Raw genomic sequence first — 16,041 nt, forward strand, 5'->3', positions numbered from 1 at the left:
TCACAGCCGGATCAATGAAACCCCTTAAAGCTGCAAGCAGTCCACAAAATGAAATATCAGGCTGGACGTGGGAAGGGTTGAGCCGGAAGGCAGACGTATTGTGCCGAGGAGTGGGGGGACAGTGACTCCTCCTTTCCCCTTCACAGTCTAAAGCCCTCCTCTGCCTTTGTGAGGTGCTGGGCATTAGTTCTGCGTACTTTCAGCCATTTACAAAATAAGTTCCCATTTCTCTTAACACATCTGGGACAGGAAACCAGAGATCTGGCCTGAAATGTGGAGTCAGCAAGGTGTACTGGGAGAAGCACAGGCTATGGAGGCAGACGGACCTGAGTTGTTTCCTGGCTTTATGGCGTACCAATTCTCGGCCTTGAGTGAGTCACTTATTTTTCTGAGTGTCATTTTCCTCATCTTCATATTAGTAATAACAATCCCCATTTTGCAAAGAGATGGTGAAGACCAGAGGTGACATATGACCCCAGTTTACAGTAGGTGTGGTAATCACCACCATGGCAAAAACTGGAAAATCGAGTGGATGTTGACCTGTGCTCTCAGGAGTCAGCTTGGTTTAGATCAGAAACAGTCTGGAGAACGTCGGAGTAGCTGTAGGCGGTCTTCACCTGGAATGAGCACCTTCAGAATAGCGGGTTTTCAGGCCACCTCAGGCGTCTGGCTTCCTTCAGATAGGGCCCCCAGAGCCACATCTCTCTCTTTTCCCAGAGACTAGCCAAGTTTGGCCATAGCCCCTGGGCTGGCTCAGAACTAATAGATCTGCTGGACAACAAAGGCCCTTCCGTGTATCCTCCTCATATCTGAGATTGCTCTGTGGCCTGAGAATGATACCATCTGCCAAAGCTTAGCCAGTGGTGATTGTTAAGCAGAGGATCCTGGTTATGTTTAGCCTGAACCTGGAGAGAGTCAAATCGACCCCATGGGCAGCCTCCTAGGCCAGTTCTGTGCCTAAAAGGCCTGAGGTTAAAATATCCAGTCTTGTTTAGTTCGCCTCAGAGATTTCCACAAATCCTAGCTGGGTAGGTCCTCTTCAGTTCCCTGAGTTCACATTTTGACTCCACCATTTATTGGCTGAGTATCCTTAGATCAGTTATTTTCTGAATGGGGAAAAAGCATTCAGAAATATTTTCAAAAGCATTCAGAATACTCTATATTTTGATAGAGTAGTGGGAAAGAAGGCAAGGTATATACCCTAAACCATGGAGGCCTCTAATGACAGGAAAAAGAGCTCAGAAATGACCCTCCGTGGTTATTGGTCCATGTTATTGAGATGGGGAATAACTTCATAAGTGCAGTGTTTGGGAGCAGTCAATCTGGTTTTAGTGGATAGTACGCCTTAGAACAGAAAAAAAAAACAAAAGGAGGACTGGTTAGGATATTAGTACAGTCATCCAGGATACAATGAGGGCATGGAAATTAAGAACTATACACCCAAAATTGGAAGGAGGGAAATATGAGACTTCATTACCTTCTGGAACTCCTTCTCAGTCTCCTTTACTGTTCCTCCTACGTCATACTCACTGATATATCATCAGCACTTGGAACAGGACCTACCCAAGAAACATGCATAAGACATCAGTTCTTATTGTCTTTCAATAGATTCTGGAGAAAGCTGGGGACCTGGCCAAACATTTCTAATTCACAAAATGAGGGCTTCTCACAATTCTCAGGAACATCTGCTCACAATCTCCATGACTCTCCTGTACCCTGTGTGGAACCTCTCAACAAATTGTTAAGTTCTATATAAATGTTAATGATCATCATTGTCAGCCTAAATTATTTCACAGACATCCCGCTTTTCTAGTAAGTTGGAAGGAAACTGAAATCAATAGACTAGTAGTCGTGAGAAGGAACTTGAAAAATTCTGCTGGTCTGTAGAGGGACAGCTCAGCAGAAAAGGCCACAGTTCCCATTCACAGAACCTCATAGAAGGGCAGAAGAGGGGATTAGCCAAGATTTAAGCCACTCCCTCAAGTATGCCATTAGGAAGTAAACACAACACTCATCCGTGGGAGGAGAAATAATGCATATTGGAAACCAGCTTTTGCCCAGAAAAAGGTGAAAACACTTGGGAAATTTGAGCCCCCGCTGCCCCAGTTTTAAATACTTGTGAGTCATCCCTCAGGGTTGATAAGATCTTTGATAAAGCTGTGAACCTATTATGCCTCAGGCCCACAGCTCCCCAACACTTCTGGGGCCCAGGAAGAGAAGGAGTACCAGGAGGTAGTCTCTTAAAGGCCAGCCTTTTTGAGGGAAGGACCTCGGGTATGTGTGTCATGGGAACAGCTGGTTTTCTTGTCCCGGTGTCAGCTCAGAACAGGGTTATGTGATTGCTGATTCCTGTTCCAGTCTGTCCCCAAGAAACAATGACTTCCTTCATTTGTTTGTAGATCCCTGCAGGCATTTGAGGGAATCATAAAGGCTGATTGTGAATTTAAAATGTTTCTAAATAGGTTACATAAGTACATTGTCTTGAATATTACAATTAGGACTTAAAATCTCTACTGCCTGGTGATCACATAGCTTGTCCTCAAATTGACCTTATAAGGTGTACACAAATGGTGGATTTTCACATGGAAGTTATGGCACTCTTTGTGAAACAACATAAGATGTTAATTTATTTAATCCCATTATATGAACTAATCTCTTAGTGGCAGGAAGTATGGCTATATTATATATGTTCTGGGCTCCACGTAACAAAAATTATCCAATTATAGAAAATAATTTTGAATGAATTGGGAGATTGGGATTGACATATATACACTAATATGTATAAAATAGATAACTAATGAGAACCTGCTGTACAGCACAGGGAACTCCACTTTGCTGTACAGTAGAAACTAACACAACACTGTAAAACAATGCTACCCCAATTAAAAGAAAAAGAAAATAATTTTAAGAAATCACTTTTCCAGGGCTTCCCTGGTGGCGCAGTGGTTGAGAGTCTGCCTGCCGATGCAGGGGACGCGGGTTCATGCCCCGGTCCGGGAGGATCCCACATGCCGTGGAGCGGCTGGGCCCGTGAGCCATGGCTGCTGAGCCTGCGCGTCCAGAGCCTGTGCTCCGCAACGGGAGAGGCCACAACAGTGAGAGGCCCGCATACCTCAAAAAAAAAAAAAAGAAATCACTTTTCCAGTTTTTTCCGTTATGGTAGTCATTTGTTTTGTCATCTGCTAGCACATGTTAGCAGAAAAGTGAGAACAGGTGCCAGAAGTTTAAGAACAGGTGTTAAAAAAACAACTTTAAATTGAGCACATACTAACAGTTAACATAATCTTATTTAAGCTACAAAACACTTCAGTCCAATTGGGCAGGATGTAGTTGTTTCAAAGGATAATTTTAGAACCACTGATGCATTTTAAATGTTAATTTAAACACATTGGTTGTTTTTTTTTTTTTTCGCGGTACGTGGGCCTCTCACCATTGTGGCCTCTCCCACTGCGGAGCACAGGCTCCGGACGCGCAGGCTCAGCGGCCATGGCTCACGGGCCCAGCTGCTCCGCGGCATGTGGGATCTTCCCGGACCGGGGCACGAACCCGTGTCTCCTGCATCGGCAGACGGACTCTCGACCACTGCGCCACCAGGGAAGCCCCTGTAGTTTATTTTTTAAAAAGGTTTTAGTGTCTGAGTTTAATACCATCTATTACATCAACTATGGATTTTTATTCAGTCTTACTTCAGTTCCTCAGGCACTTATTGGCTGCCTGTTATATGGAGAGAACCCTGTCTCAGTGTATGAGCCTTTGTCCTGAAGAAGCTTATGATCTGAGGAGGAAACGTGGTCCAGTAGAGGACACACACATTGCAAGATACGAGAAGTGGCAAATTGTGATCAATGCTCTAATGGAGTTATCAAGGGCTTAGAAACACAGGCAAGGAGAGGTTGATTCAGATACAAAATGGGGCAAATCTGGGAGAGCTTTCTTGAGGAGCTGGCACCTGAGCTGGAACTCAAAGGGTCAGTGGAGACAGAGTAGGAGAAGGAAGCAGTGTGAGTGAGGACTTGGAGAGTGGACGTGGAGGAAGTTGAGGAGCTGCAGGTAACCTGGTGCACCTGGAGTCCAGAATGATTAGAGGATGCAGCAGGCACACAGTCAGAAAGATGGGGAAGAGCTACATTTTACAGTCTTGATAATAGCGAACTAAGGAGCCTAGATTTGATTTTGTGCACACTAGGGAGCCTTGGCGGGTGTTTGAGCAGGGCAGTGGCCTGATCAGATCAGTTTGGGAGTAAGTTGAGAGATGGGTTGAAGGTAGAGAGGAAATTAGAGACCATTCTTGAGTGATATGGATACCATCTTTCCCATTATTAAAAATCCCACTAAGTAGCTATCTTGTGATTTGAGGTATTTGATACAGAAATTCATTTGTTTAAATGTTAATGGTTAATTATGCCTCTGGCAAACTGACTACTCCTCTTATCTGATATTTTTAGCAATGGCCAAGCAAAAGTTTATAAAGGGTAGTAATGATAAGGCATGAACTTCCTTTTTTTTTTTTTTTCTGGCAAGAATAACATCTGAGTCAGTACCCTAGATATTCTCCTAATTTAAAGAGATGTTCTCTTAGCCAAGGAAAAGAACCACCCAGATTGACATTTTAGAAACAGATCCAGGAAATGCATCTATCAGCAAATGAAAACAAATCAAGGTGAAGCAGGACTGTTAGGTAAGACTCAGTCGTTCGGTTAGGACCGAACCCTGTTACCTGGGTTCACAATCCAGCTCTGCCACTTACAGGCTGTGTAACTTTAGGCTTAGTACTTAACCAATCTGTGCCTCAGTTCTTTCACTTGTAAAATAGGGATAATAATGGTACTTGTCTCAGGGGTTGTTAAGAGGATTAAATGAACTAATACATGTAAAGTGCTCCGAATAGTACCTGGCTCGTAGTTAGAGCTCAATAAATGTTAACTATTATTCAGTGGTTGGGCAGTCAGTTAACTAACTGCCTATGACACATCATAGTTTACACAGCGTTTTCACACATCCACCAAGTCATTTGAGCTCCACAATTACCTTATGGATATTGGTTGTCCTAGTTACCACTGCTGCTAACAAGCCACCCCAAAACTTGGAAGCATAAAACAACAATCATTTTATTATGCTCACAGATTCCTGAGTCAGGAATTCAGACAAGGTACAGTGGGAGTTGCTTATCTCTGCTTCTCTGTGACTGTGCCCCCAGCTGGAGACATCTTGGATGGCTGGGGAGGACACCAGCAGTGGGGCTGGATCCACTGCCAAGATGGCTTCTTCTCTAACCTGTCTGGCGCTTTGGTGGGATGGCGGAAAGGCCAGGCTCAGCTGGGACTGTCACCTTAGCACCTGCATGTGACCTCTGCACCATGGTGGCCTCACGATAGTTGTCGGACTTCTTAGAGTGTTTCTACAGCAGAAGATACATGCCTTTTATGACGCAGCCTCAGAAGCCTCATAGCCGACACTTCCCTGTTCTCTATTGGTTGAAGCAGTCACAAGCCTGCCCAGACTCAAGGGAAGGGATTAGACCACACCTCTCAGTAGAAGGCATATCAAAGAATTTGGGGGCCGTGTTTGAAAATCACCATACTGGTATTATCCCCTAATTCTAGATGAGAAGATTGAGGCTCAGTACAGGTTTAATGATTTATCCAGGATCAGTTGCACAGATAGTCACTGGGATAGTAGGGGGTGGGGGCAGGGAAGTTTGCTGGAGGAAAAAGGCTTCTAACCTAATTCTTCTGACGCCAAATTCTTGTTCTCTCAATTAGATTATTCATTGTCCTTCAGCTTAGATATACTTGCTAACATAGGAAAGTTACAGAAAAAAACATTTAAAATACATTGTGTATATTAGGTAACTTTCTTAAGAATAGACGGTGATGTAAAAGTATAAAGTTTGCATTTATAAGAACTTGTACACAAACTTCATATTTTAAAGAGGTCCTGGGATGGGTTGAGTCCCAAGACTGGTCAGAGGTAAACTTAGTATAATTTTCTCACAAGGAAAGTTCTCTGAAAATGTTCCAGATGCTTAACTGTGACTTCCTTCGTCTCTAGGAAAGTCTCACCTGGCCATTGTCCAGCGGGTGAATAATGAGGGAGAAGGGGACCCCTTCTATGAGGTGATGGGCATTGTCACACTGGAGGACATCATAGAGGAGATCATCAAGTCGGAGATCCTGGATGAAACTGACCTCTACAGTAAGTGCACAGCCTTGGCTCTTGTCCAAGGCCATCATATTTTTCTCTGAGATTCTCAGAGCTGGCTTAGTTTGGTGAACAGTGTAAAACGGGGTCAGGACAAGCCCCAGGCATTGCTGTGTGTCAGCCCCCTCCTGCCAGGAGCCGGCACGGCAAGATGCCCTGACTTGAACCATCCCTGAGTCACTGAGAGTGTGCTAGCTAAATGTTTATCCAGAGGGAACCTTCAGGAACACAGCCAAGACTATGAAAAGGAGACCTCCTGGCCTTTGGATGGAAAAGGAACCAAAGGAAATAAAGTGCACCTCGGATGACCCCTCTGCCCTTGTTTCTGTCCCCTGTGCTGTTCCTGGTTTGTCTCTTCGTCCACCTAGACACAGACCCCAGCACCCCCTGGGGTTCCACTCAGGATCCGCTCATTCAAAACATCTGTGAGCCGTAGAGGCTCACGAGACTGCCCACCACAACCTAAGCTAAACCTGAAGTCGCCCTTTTAGTCGCTCTTGTCCCTTGTGCGTTTTCAGCCCTGCCGCCTGGTTTCTCCCTCTCCCCCCGTCCCACCCCTGGCTCTGGTCCCTGCTCCCTCCTTTCTGGCCTCCTCGCCCCCCTCCCCACTCCCCCTCAGGAACAACACGGACTCCTTCTTGCAGGTAGTGACTGCTTTCGGTTACTGAGCCTTATCACAGCTTTGCTTGCAAACATTACAAAGGCCTGCTTTCCTCAGGGATGGGAGTGTTATCTAAATCCATGGGAGTCCCTAGGCCAGGAAGTGTTTCCTCCTCCCGAATGAATTTCATCACCTGGGACAGCAGTCCCTTTTCCTCCCCTCAGATAACCCATTCCGGACCCCTATCCTTAGTTTGCTAGAGGCAGCTGTTCAGAGACTAGCTCCCTGTAGAAAAGGTTTTGAGACTCTAAGGCAGTGAGTGGTACAGAGAGAGTGCTTCACTTTGGGGTGAGACCTAAAAGGTGGGTCAGGCCTTAACGAAACATAGCAGGAGTGTCCCAGTGTCTGCTATTGCTGTGGAGCCCTGGGGGGGCTCATCTTCTTGAGTTAGGGGTTAATTTCTCCCTCCCCCATTCCTTTCTCCCTTCTCCACCTCTGCCCATGGCTCATGATTTAGAATTCCGATACAGTGGTGAAAACATTCACACTAAAGTGTTAGTGGCTGATAGTAGTGACAGGGGTCTAAATGAATAAGCTCTTCTGAGGGCCTTTGTTTGAACGACCTAATACTCGAATGCACACTAATAAAATTGAAGGAATGAAGAGGGAGATCAGAAGACTGATTCTCCAATGATGAACTGTTCGGTGGCATTCTGATGGAGGAGGGAGAGGGGATATTTAGACAAACGTGTCATGCAAATCGGAACGTTAGTCACACAAAAGGACTGGTCTGATACATATATTTGCTGCTGTCTTGCCTAACCGTCCTCTCTCTAAAGGAGAGGGTTTTCCCACTCTGGCATGAATTCTTAAGAGTTTTGAGAAGGCCAAGGAGCCAGGAATACAGTGTTGCTTCTCCCTGGACCCTGACCCCCCAGGGCAGCTGGGCCTGGATCTCACCACTGTGGCAGCCAGACACAAGGAGTGTTAAAGCCAGGGCCCAGAGTCCAAGGCAGGCCCATAAGAGAGCAGTGCGGTGGAAGGCACTTTCTCCCTCTAGAAGGGAGCCCCAATCGTGTGGTGGGGTGAGCTCCAAAGGGAGGGGGAGAGTCCAAAGGAAACCCTGTCCCTGGAGTTCATTCCCTTTCATTTCCACTGTGTCCTCTCAGCCTGCACTGAAAGTTCCCTGCAGCCCTGTTTTTCTCTAGGCCAACTTTGGAGAAAACCCAAATCTGTTTCTTTGCTCCCCTTAGCACAGGTTAAGATAGACTAAAGTTTCAAAATTTTACTCAATACTAAGGGAAAGCAAAAGAGACATGACCAAAGAAAACATTCCCCTTACCTCCTAAACATGTTTTTTAAGACAAGCTTTTAAAAAGCAGGAAGAAAAAATTAAACTGGAAAAAGCAGAGATTTTCTCAATTAGTAATCACAATAGTCCTGCCTGAGGCCGCCACCCAGAGGCCACACCTTTATGGATTACAGAGCTATTTCCATTTTTTTTCCTTCTTTCCTTTATTTCCCCCAGTTCTCTCCCCGTGGAGGGGCCAGGGTTGAAGCAAGAGAATTGTCAGTGGGGAGAGGGGGTGACTGCCCTCCTCCCTTGGGTGGCATGCCTCAGGTACCACTCAGAGTGTGGTTTAAATCAGCAGGAAGAGACCAGGTGAGCTCAGCTCTGGGGACAGGAGAAAGGCAGAGGCAGAAACCCCCTGGGCCCTGCCAAAGTCCTTGAGGCTAAGCGTGCAAGTTCCTCGCGTTTGAACGCCTTTTTGTAAGCATTTCACAGATAGGTTCAGATTGGAGTCTCATAATAAGAGACTCCTGAGATAAGCAGAAAAATTATGATTAATCACTAACCTTATTGTATAGATTAAAACACACGAACACTCTGATGCTTAGAGAGCTTGCACAGCTCGTAAACAGGGAGGCCAGCCCTAGAAGCCTGAACTTGGGAGCCCCAGGCTGGCCTTCCCCTTTTCCACTGTTCACCACTTCAGTGCAAGTAACACTGAGACATGGCAGCAGCTCCCACCTTCTATCCCTTATCCACATCCTTCCAGTCTCTGGGAAAGAGATGTTGCGATGCCACCTACAGTTGACACTTTCCAGAAATCCCTGTGGTCCCAAAGGAGCTCTCTGTCTCAGGTGGCTATGGTGAAACCTCCAAAAACCATTAGCGATTCTGAGATAGCTGCAATGTGTCCCCTGTCCCGACAGCCGACAATCGGAAAAAGCAGAGGGTCCCACACAGGGAGAGGAAGCGGCACGACTTCTCCTTGTTTAAGCTTTCTGACTCGGAGATGAGGGTGAAGATCTCTCCACAGCTTCTGCTGGCCACGCACCGCTTCATGGCCACAGGTATGATGACTCTGCCCGCCCGCATCTCCACCGCAGGCAGGCAAGGCAGCTCTGGAGGGTGGGACCCAGGCACCAATCACTTTTAATACCTTACGACCTAATTCCAATTCTGGGACTGAGAACCACTGTTCCAGGAGAGGAGGTCTTCTTAGGTGGGGTGACAGGACTCCGCATACTGTCATTTTCAGCCTCAGGCCTGATCTTCTAGGTGGGGAAGTGAGCATAATGCTACTCTGCTTTTCTCTCTTCTACTCGAAAAAAAGGCTGAGGAATTCACCGCTGCACTTTCCCTTCCTCCACCTGCTTCAAGGCAGGAGTTGGTGGGCCCCAGAGGGTTCATCAGGGAGGGACAGGCGATGTCCTGTGCAGCCACAAAGGCCCTGGGGCCCAGACCCTCCAGGGGCCATGTAGGCCTGTGAGCTACGAGTTCTTCAAATACAGATGTGGATTGTGAATACTGGAATCTTTAGAAAGAAAAAAAAAAAGAGAGGATCCAAAGATAAACTTCTTCTTGTGAAGAAAGTAAAGTTTGTCTTTGAACCGTCTAACATTCTCACCCATGCCTAATTAATGTGCTGACCTAGAATGATCACACACATTACTAAGTTCAATATGTAATTAATCTAACATGTATTTATTGAGTATATAATGAGTGCTAGTACTGTTCCAGTTACTAAAAAGTAGAAAATTTTAAATTGGAGCTTCTAAGAGAGTTATAGATGTAGAAAATAAACCTGATTACCAGGAGGTAAGAGTGGGGAGGGATAAATTGGAAGATTGAGATTGACACATACACACTACTATATATGAAATAGATAACTAATAAGGACCTGCTGTACAGCACAGGGAACTCTACTCAATACTCTGTAATGGCCTACATGGGAAAAGAATCCAAAACAGGGTAGATAGATGTATATGTATAACAGATTCGCTTTGCTGTACTGCAGAAAGTAACACAACATTGTAAATCAATATACTCCACTAAAAATTTTTTAAAAGTTCAGGTCATAAAGAAAATCAATAAATCAATAAATCAATACATAAATAAATTGGAGCTTCTTTAGGGTTTTCAACATGTTATCTAGTTCTAAATACAGATTTCTTTTAATTACTGGCTGTCTGATTTCCTAGAACAAAACAGCTGTATCTGTTAGTATAATGATATACCATATAGTGTAGTATAACATAGCAATATGAATAATAATATCTATTAATATGTAAATATGATAGTGATGCTTCTCATTATTGAGAACTTCCCACTTAAATAATTAACTGTTCCTGTTAACTTGAAATTTCATTTCATTCAACAGATACACGTCATACAAATAAGTCAGATTAAATTCTCTGTATTTCATTTGATTGTAGCATTAAAACTTTTTTAGCCATGTTTACATGGCTTACTTATCCACGTCCAACTCAGTAGTTGCGGCATGTGGGCTCAGTAGTTGTCGCACATGGGCTCTAGAGCACAGGCTCAGTAGTTGTGGCACACAGGCTTAGTTGCTCATGGCATGTGGTATCTTCCCGGACCAGGGCTCGAGCCCGTGTCCCCTTCATTGGCAGGCGGATTCTTAGCCACTGTGCCACTAGGGAAGTCCCTCTTGTTGCTTTTTGAACAACTTTATTGAGGTATAATTGATATACAAAAAAACGGTACATATTTAATGTATACAACTTGATGAGCTTGGAGATAAGCATACACCAGGAAACCATCATCGTAATCTATGCCATAAACATATCCATCACTTCCAAGAGCTTCCTCCCACCCTCTTTATTTGTTATTATTATTTTTGCATGTGTGTGTTAACATAAGACCTACTGTCCGGGCTTCCCTGGTGGCGCAGTGGTTGAGAGTCCCCCTGCCGATGCAGGAGACACGGGCTCGTGCCCTGGTCCGGGAAGATCCCACATGCCGCGGAGCGGCTGGGCCCGTGAGCCATGGCCGCTGAGCCTGCACATCCGGAGCCTGTGCTCCGCAACGGGAGAGGCCACAACAGTGAGAGGCCCGCGTACCGCAAAAAAAAAAAAAAAAACAAGATCTACTGTCTTAGCAAATTTTTAAGTATACAGGATAGTATTGCTCTTAGGCTCTCTAGGCTGAGCAGTAGATCTCTAGGATTTATTCATCTGGCATAACCAGAACTCTGTACCCTTTGACTAATACCTCCCCATTACCTCCTTCCCCCAGCCCATTCTCTCTGCTTCTATGAATTTTACTATTTTTGATTCATCATATAAATGGTATCAAGTAGTATTTGTGCCTGTGCCTGGCTTATGTCACTTAGCATAACATCCTCCAGGTTCCTCCATGTTGTCACAAATGGCAGGATTCTCTTCTTTTTTAAGTTTATGTGCAGCTTTAAATAAAGTCAAGGAGAAAAATAATAACAAAACTGACATTGCCAAAATGGTGACCTGTTTCTCCTGAGGTGCCAGTTGCAGGGACACACATCCCCAGAGGGCCTGAGACACACACGTGGGCTTAAGACCCCCACCCACCCAAGGGAACTGCAGGAATCCTGCTAGCTTGGTGCCTGAGAGCATGAATGGCCCTGGCTGTGCCCATCCTGACTCCTCCCAGCTGCCAATCCTTCTGCCTCCCGGTCTCCCCTAGAAGTGGAGCCGTTTAAGTCTCTGTACCTCTCGGAGAAGATCCTGCTGCGGCTCCTGAAACATCCCAACGTGATCCAGGAGCTGAAGTGTGATGAGAAGAACAAGAAGGCCCCGGAACACTACCTGTACCAGCGCAACCGCCCTGTGGACTACTTTGTGCTACTTCTGCAGGTGAGTGGGAAAGCCATGGACCCCCCCCCAAGGGCAAGACAGGACCTCTCTAGACTGGAGAGGAACGGCCATGCCTCCTCTGTGCCAGGTTCCAAGGCTCGGCTGGCTGCCCTGGGAGCAAGGCCAGTTGGTGTGGGTGTTTGTCCGCGACGCTCAGAGGGGACAGGTGTGACTGGCTGGCGTCCTGGAGTGCTGGGATCTTGATGGCATTTAATCTGACATCAGCGATGTTTGTGGTGGGATGCAGTGGGTACCTCCCAGCAGAGGGGTTCTGCCGCTGAATTTCCGAACCTGCTGCCCTACAGAATCCCTAACACCTCCTTGTCTCTGCTTGGCCATGCCCGGGAATGCAACTGTGCACTGCCTCCCAAACTTCAGGCACTTCTTGTTTCAGGCCCTTCTCTCTGTTGAGCTGAAATCTCACCATCTCTGATTTCCACCCACTGGTCCTTGCTCTGCTCTCTGAAAGCGCACAGAACACATCCGCTCTCTCTAGCACACTTCAGCCTTTGCAGTCCCTTAATCTTCTCCTTCAGAAGACTGGGAAGGGAGCAAACGAGCAAATGAAAGAGGGGCAGCATCTTCCCGGTACTCACAGGAGTACAGTCACCCTTTGCCCTGGGTGCCTGGAAAGGCCTGTAAATAAGCGTCAGGCATGGTTCCAGCACTAGGTAGTACTGCTGTCCTGGCCTGGCTCCACCATTAACTCCGTCCCTATTCCCTGTCTCTTTCCAACAGAATCTGGTGAACCCTAAATACAGTGATTGTCTTAAAATCTTCATTAAACTCACATGGACTTAGAAAGGGCCTCTCTGTTACAGTTCCCCTGCAGCCTGTCTGCTCGGACTCGGTAGTGTGCCTCACACCCATCCTTCCAGATAGCCTCAGTAAAATGCCCTCTCTTCTCCAGAAATGGAGTTACACTCTTTACTGTTGGAAATGGAGAAGTGTCCTGTTACATCGTTTATATAACACAAGGAACACATAGAGTCTTATGCCTAATATAAACTTAACCATTTTCAAATAAATCTTGGAGGCGTAAAATGTAGTGGCAAGAGTGTAGGTTCAGAAATTGGAAAGATCTAGCTTTAAAGTCTAACTAACCATGACCGAGCTATTTAACCTCTCTGAGCCTCAGAAATGATTCATCTATAAACTGGGGATAAAAATAGTACAGGCTTCATAGGGTGTGGGCGGATCCATGCAGTGGATTTCAGGCCCATAGACGCACACTATATGCACAAGCTTCTCACAGAATCAGGCTTTATCTCAGCCAGACTTAGAGATGGTTTAGTCTCAGACTACACCTGTGGGGCAGTTTACAGGGTTCTGGGCTAGCTGGTGCCCGGACCCGCATCATGGAAGAGCCATTACAGTCTGCAAGGAAAGCTTGGATGTACATGACAGGATGCTGCTTTATGAACTAAGCAAGTAATTTACTGCCAAGGCCTTCTGAAGTTGGAGTTGCTGTTTCTGAAACGTATCCAGACAGAATTCACATTTCCCTGTGATAAGATTTTAAGTCCACTTACTATCCAAGCAGAAGTGCTTAGGGTCGTAATCACTAGTAGATCTGGAAGTGCTGTCCACACCCTTAGTACACTTCCTTCTTTCTCCAGGGTAAAGTGGAGGTGGAGGTTGGTAAGGAAGGCCTTCGCTTCGAGAACGGAGCCTTCACCTACTATGGTGTCCCAGCCATCATGACCACTGCTTGCTCAGGTATTCCAGTTTCCAAGCCATAGCTTATTGGGGAAGCAGTGGGACAGTGGAGAAAATGCATCTGGGTTCAAGTTGTGACTCCCGTTATGGACCCTGAACAAGCCTTTTACCTTCCCAGGCTTTAGATGTGGAAGTACATGGTAGACTGTAACATTACCCAGTGTTAGGGATGGATAGTGGTAATTTTCAATATGACAAGACAAGTTTATTTTACTTTTTACACTTCCACCTGATTGCCCTGTTTTTACAGGGTTGATTGGTGCTGTGGGTGGGGTGGAAGAGGGAGAATTCCTTTAAGAAGGTGTGTTTTCTGAATTGCCTCTGAAACACACTGCATCCTTCTGTCCTTAGATAACGATGTGCGGAAGGTTGGAAGTCTGGCTGGATCCTCTGTCCTTCGTATGTATCTCTCAAACCCCTCCCTCATCCTCCCTGCTGTGGTCCCGCCTCAGCCCACTCTGGGGACCTGGACCGAGCACTCTCAGCCTGGGCTAGGGCTAACACAAATGCTGGCAGCCTCTTTGTATGCTCTGCCAGGAACACTGCTTTCTGCCAGGTACCCACGGACCACAGGGGGCTTAGTTTCTGCGTGTCTGGAATGTTTTCTGCTGCTTCTCTGCTCAAGTGCAAATGACGAATGACGGGGGAGGGAGGTTGTGAGGGGAGGCACCTTTTATTGTCACCTGCCAGGGAATGCAGGCAGGTGGTTTGTGTGCTCTGCTGGAGGTTCAGCCTTTCCTTCGCTGCTGTGATAATTCACCCACTGTCCTTTACTTGCAAACCCTAATACGCTATTATTGTGTCTGTGGCGGTTAGTAAGAAGTGACTGCAAGATCTTAGGATGTAAGTCCCAGGCTGGTGCGTATGTTGCTTATCTGCTTCTCTTTCCTCGTTTACCACATCTCAGCTGGTGGAGAAGTGTCTGCAGCTGGCCGTGCATGCTGGTGGGGGCTGGCACGGGGCTGCTGGCGGGTGTCTTCTGCGCCTTCTGTGCTCTACCTTCTCTCTGTTTCCTGCATAAGTTATTGCACTTGTGCTTAGAGAGCATGGCATTTATTGTGATATAAGTGTGATCCAGAAAGCATTATTTCTCTAGATTTCTCTTTGATTCACCGGTCTGAATTTTGCATTGCTTTCAGCTCTTAGTGTTTATGGTGGCCATTTTAATGCCAAAGGGGTGTTTTTTCTCATCATAAGAAAGATTTTACATAGTGCTTTTTACTGGGATTTATCAGAGGGACCCAAAGCTTGATATCACAATCCGTGGCACATGAAAAGTAGATACCATTTTAACACAGAGAAACTAAAGAAATGACTTGCTCCAAATCACCCAGCAGGTTGGTGATTTACCTAGATGCATTCCGGTGTCCTGACTAGTTCACACAGCACAATGAAATAGAGATTTTAAATCCATCATGTTCCAGAATGTAATTTCTATGTGGAAATATTGGAACAATTTGCAGTGTAACTTCACATCCTAGCCCAGCAGATGTCTGAAATGAAGTTGAAGTAGCTGCCCACACCCAAGGGGTGGTCCAAGATGAGTTGAAGGAGAGCTGTAAAATAAAACATCCTCGTACATTATTATACTTATATAAACCAACAAATCTCAATTAAGGTTGATGAAGGAAGTGTCAGTTCTCAGAACAAGAAATCTAGATGGGAGAGGGATGGTCTACAGGACCTGGTAAACCTTGGTTCTCTAAAGGAGATTTCCACCATCCATCACACTGGGGATTGCTCATGGTAGAGTAACTCCTGGGATATGAAATGTTACCTAGACATGTTGGCCTTATTCTGGCTCTTCCATAAGACCAAAAGATGTGGGAACTCTAGGGGAAAAGAGCTACCTAAAGCTCGCAAGCCCATCTGATTTAGATGACTTTCTTTCTTTTAAAAAAAGTTTTTTAAGTAGTAAGAAGATGTCATCTGGTTTCCTCCTTTCCTTCCTTCCTGTCTCTAGTTCTTTCTATCAAAATCCTTCCATTTTATATGTGAGACACAGTAAATTTGCAACATTAATCTCTCCTTCAAAACTGGTTAACTAAAAAGAAATATTAACCTCTCTTTCCCTCCCCACACTTCTGAGCATCTTTATCAATCTTCAGGAGGAAAAAGAAATTAAATTAGCCTGTAGGGGTATGGAGACATTTTCCATCCTCCCCCTCAAGCCCTCCTTACCTAATACAGCAAAGCGTGAAGAACTCCAAAGACCACCACCCCACCACCTGCCCCCCCTTGTTCCAGGTCCACTCTCAGCCCAGGTCCAGCCACCCAGCATCTTTCACTAGCCAAGGACCTCACGTGTAGGTTGAGGAAGAGCTTAAGCTGAGCCACAAGGCAGTAAACTCTTGTAGGGTCTCAGTCTACCAAACTAC

The 16,041-nt window shown here is 45.8% G+C and overlaps 1 protein-coding gene across 1 annotated transcript in view; it reads left to right on the forward strand.

Annotated features, from left to right (window-relative positions):
* CNNM1 (cyclin and CBS domain divalent metal cation transport mediator 1) overlaps positions 1-16,041 on the forward strand; it is a 48,034-nt gene that overhangs the window by 11,963 nt on the left and 20,030 nt on the right. The window contains exons 2-6 of the mRNA XM_022569095.3: positions 6,052-6,195; positions 9,020-9,160; positions 11,775-11,944; positions 13,564-13,663; positions 14,015-14,062. Of these exons, the coding sequence (XP_022424803.1) occupies positions 6,052-6,195; positions 9,020-9,160; positions 11,775-11,944; positions 13,564-13,663; positions 14,015-14,062 (603 nt within the window). The remainder of the gene's footprint in view (positions 1-6,051; positions 6,196-9,019; positions 9,161-11,774; positions 11,945-13,563; positions 13,664-14,014; positions 14,063-16,041) is intronic.

This window comes from Delphinapterus leucas, chromosome 16 (genome assembly GCF_059928025.1).
Source record: "Delphinapterus leucas isolate spDelLeu-1000000601 "Yukka" chromosome 16, BTC_Dleu_Yukka2, whole genome shotgun sequence".
Classification (NCBI taxonomy): domain Eukaryota; kingdom Metazoa; phylum Chordata; class Mammalia; order Artiodactyla; family Monodontidae; genus Delphinapterus; species Delphinapterus leucas.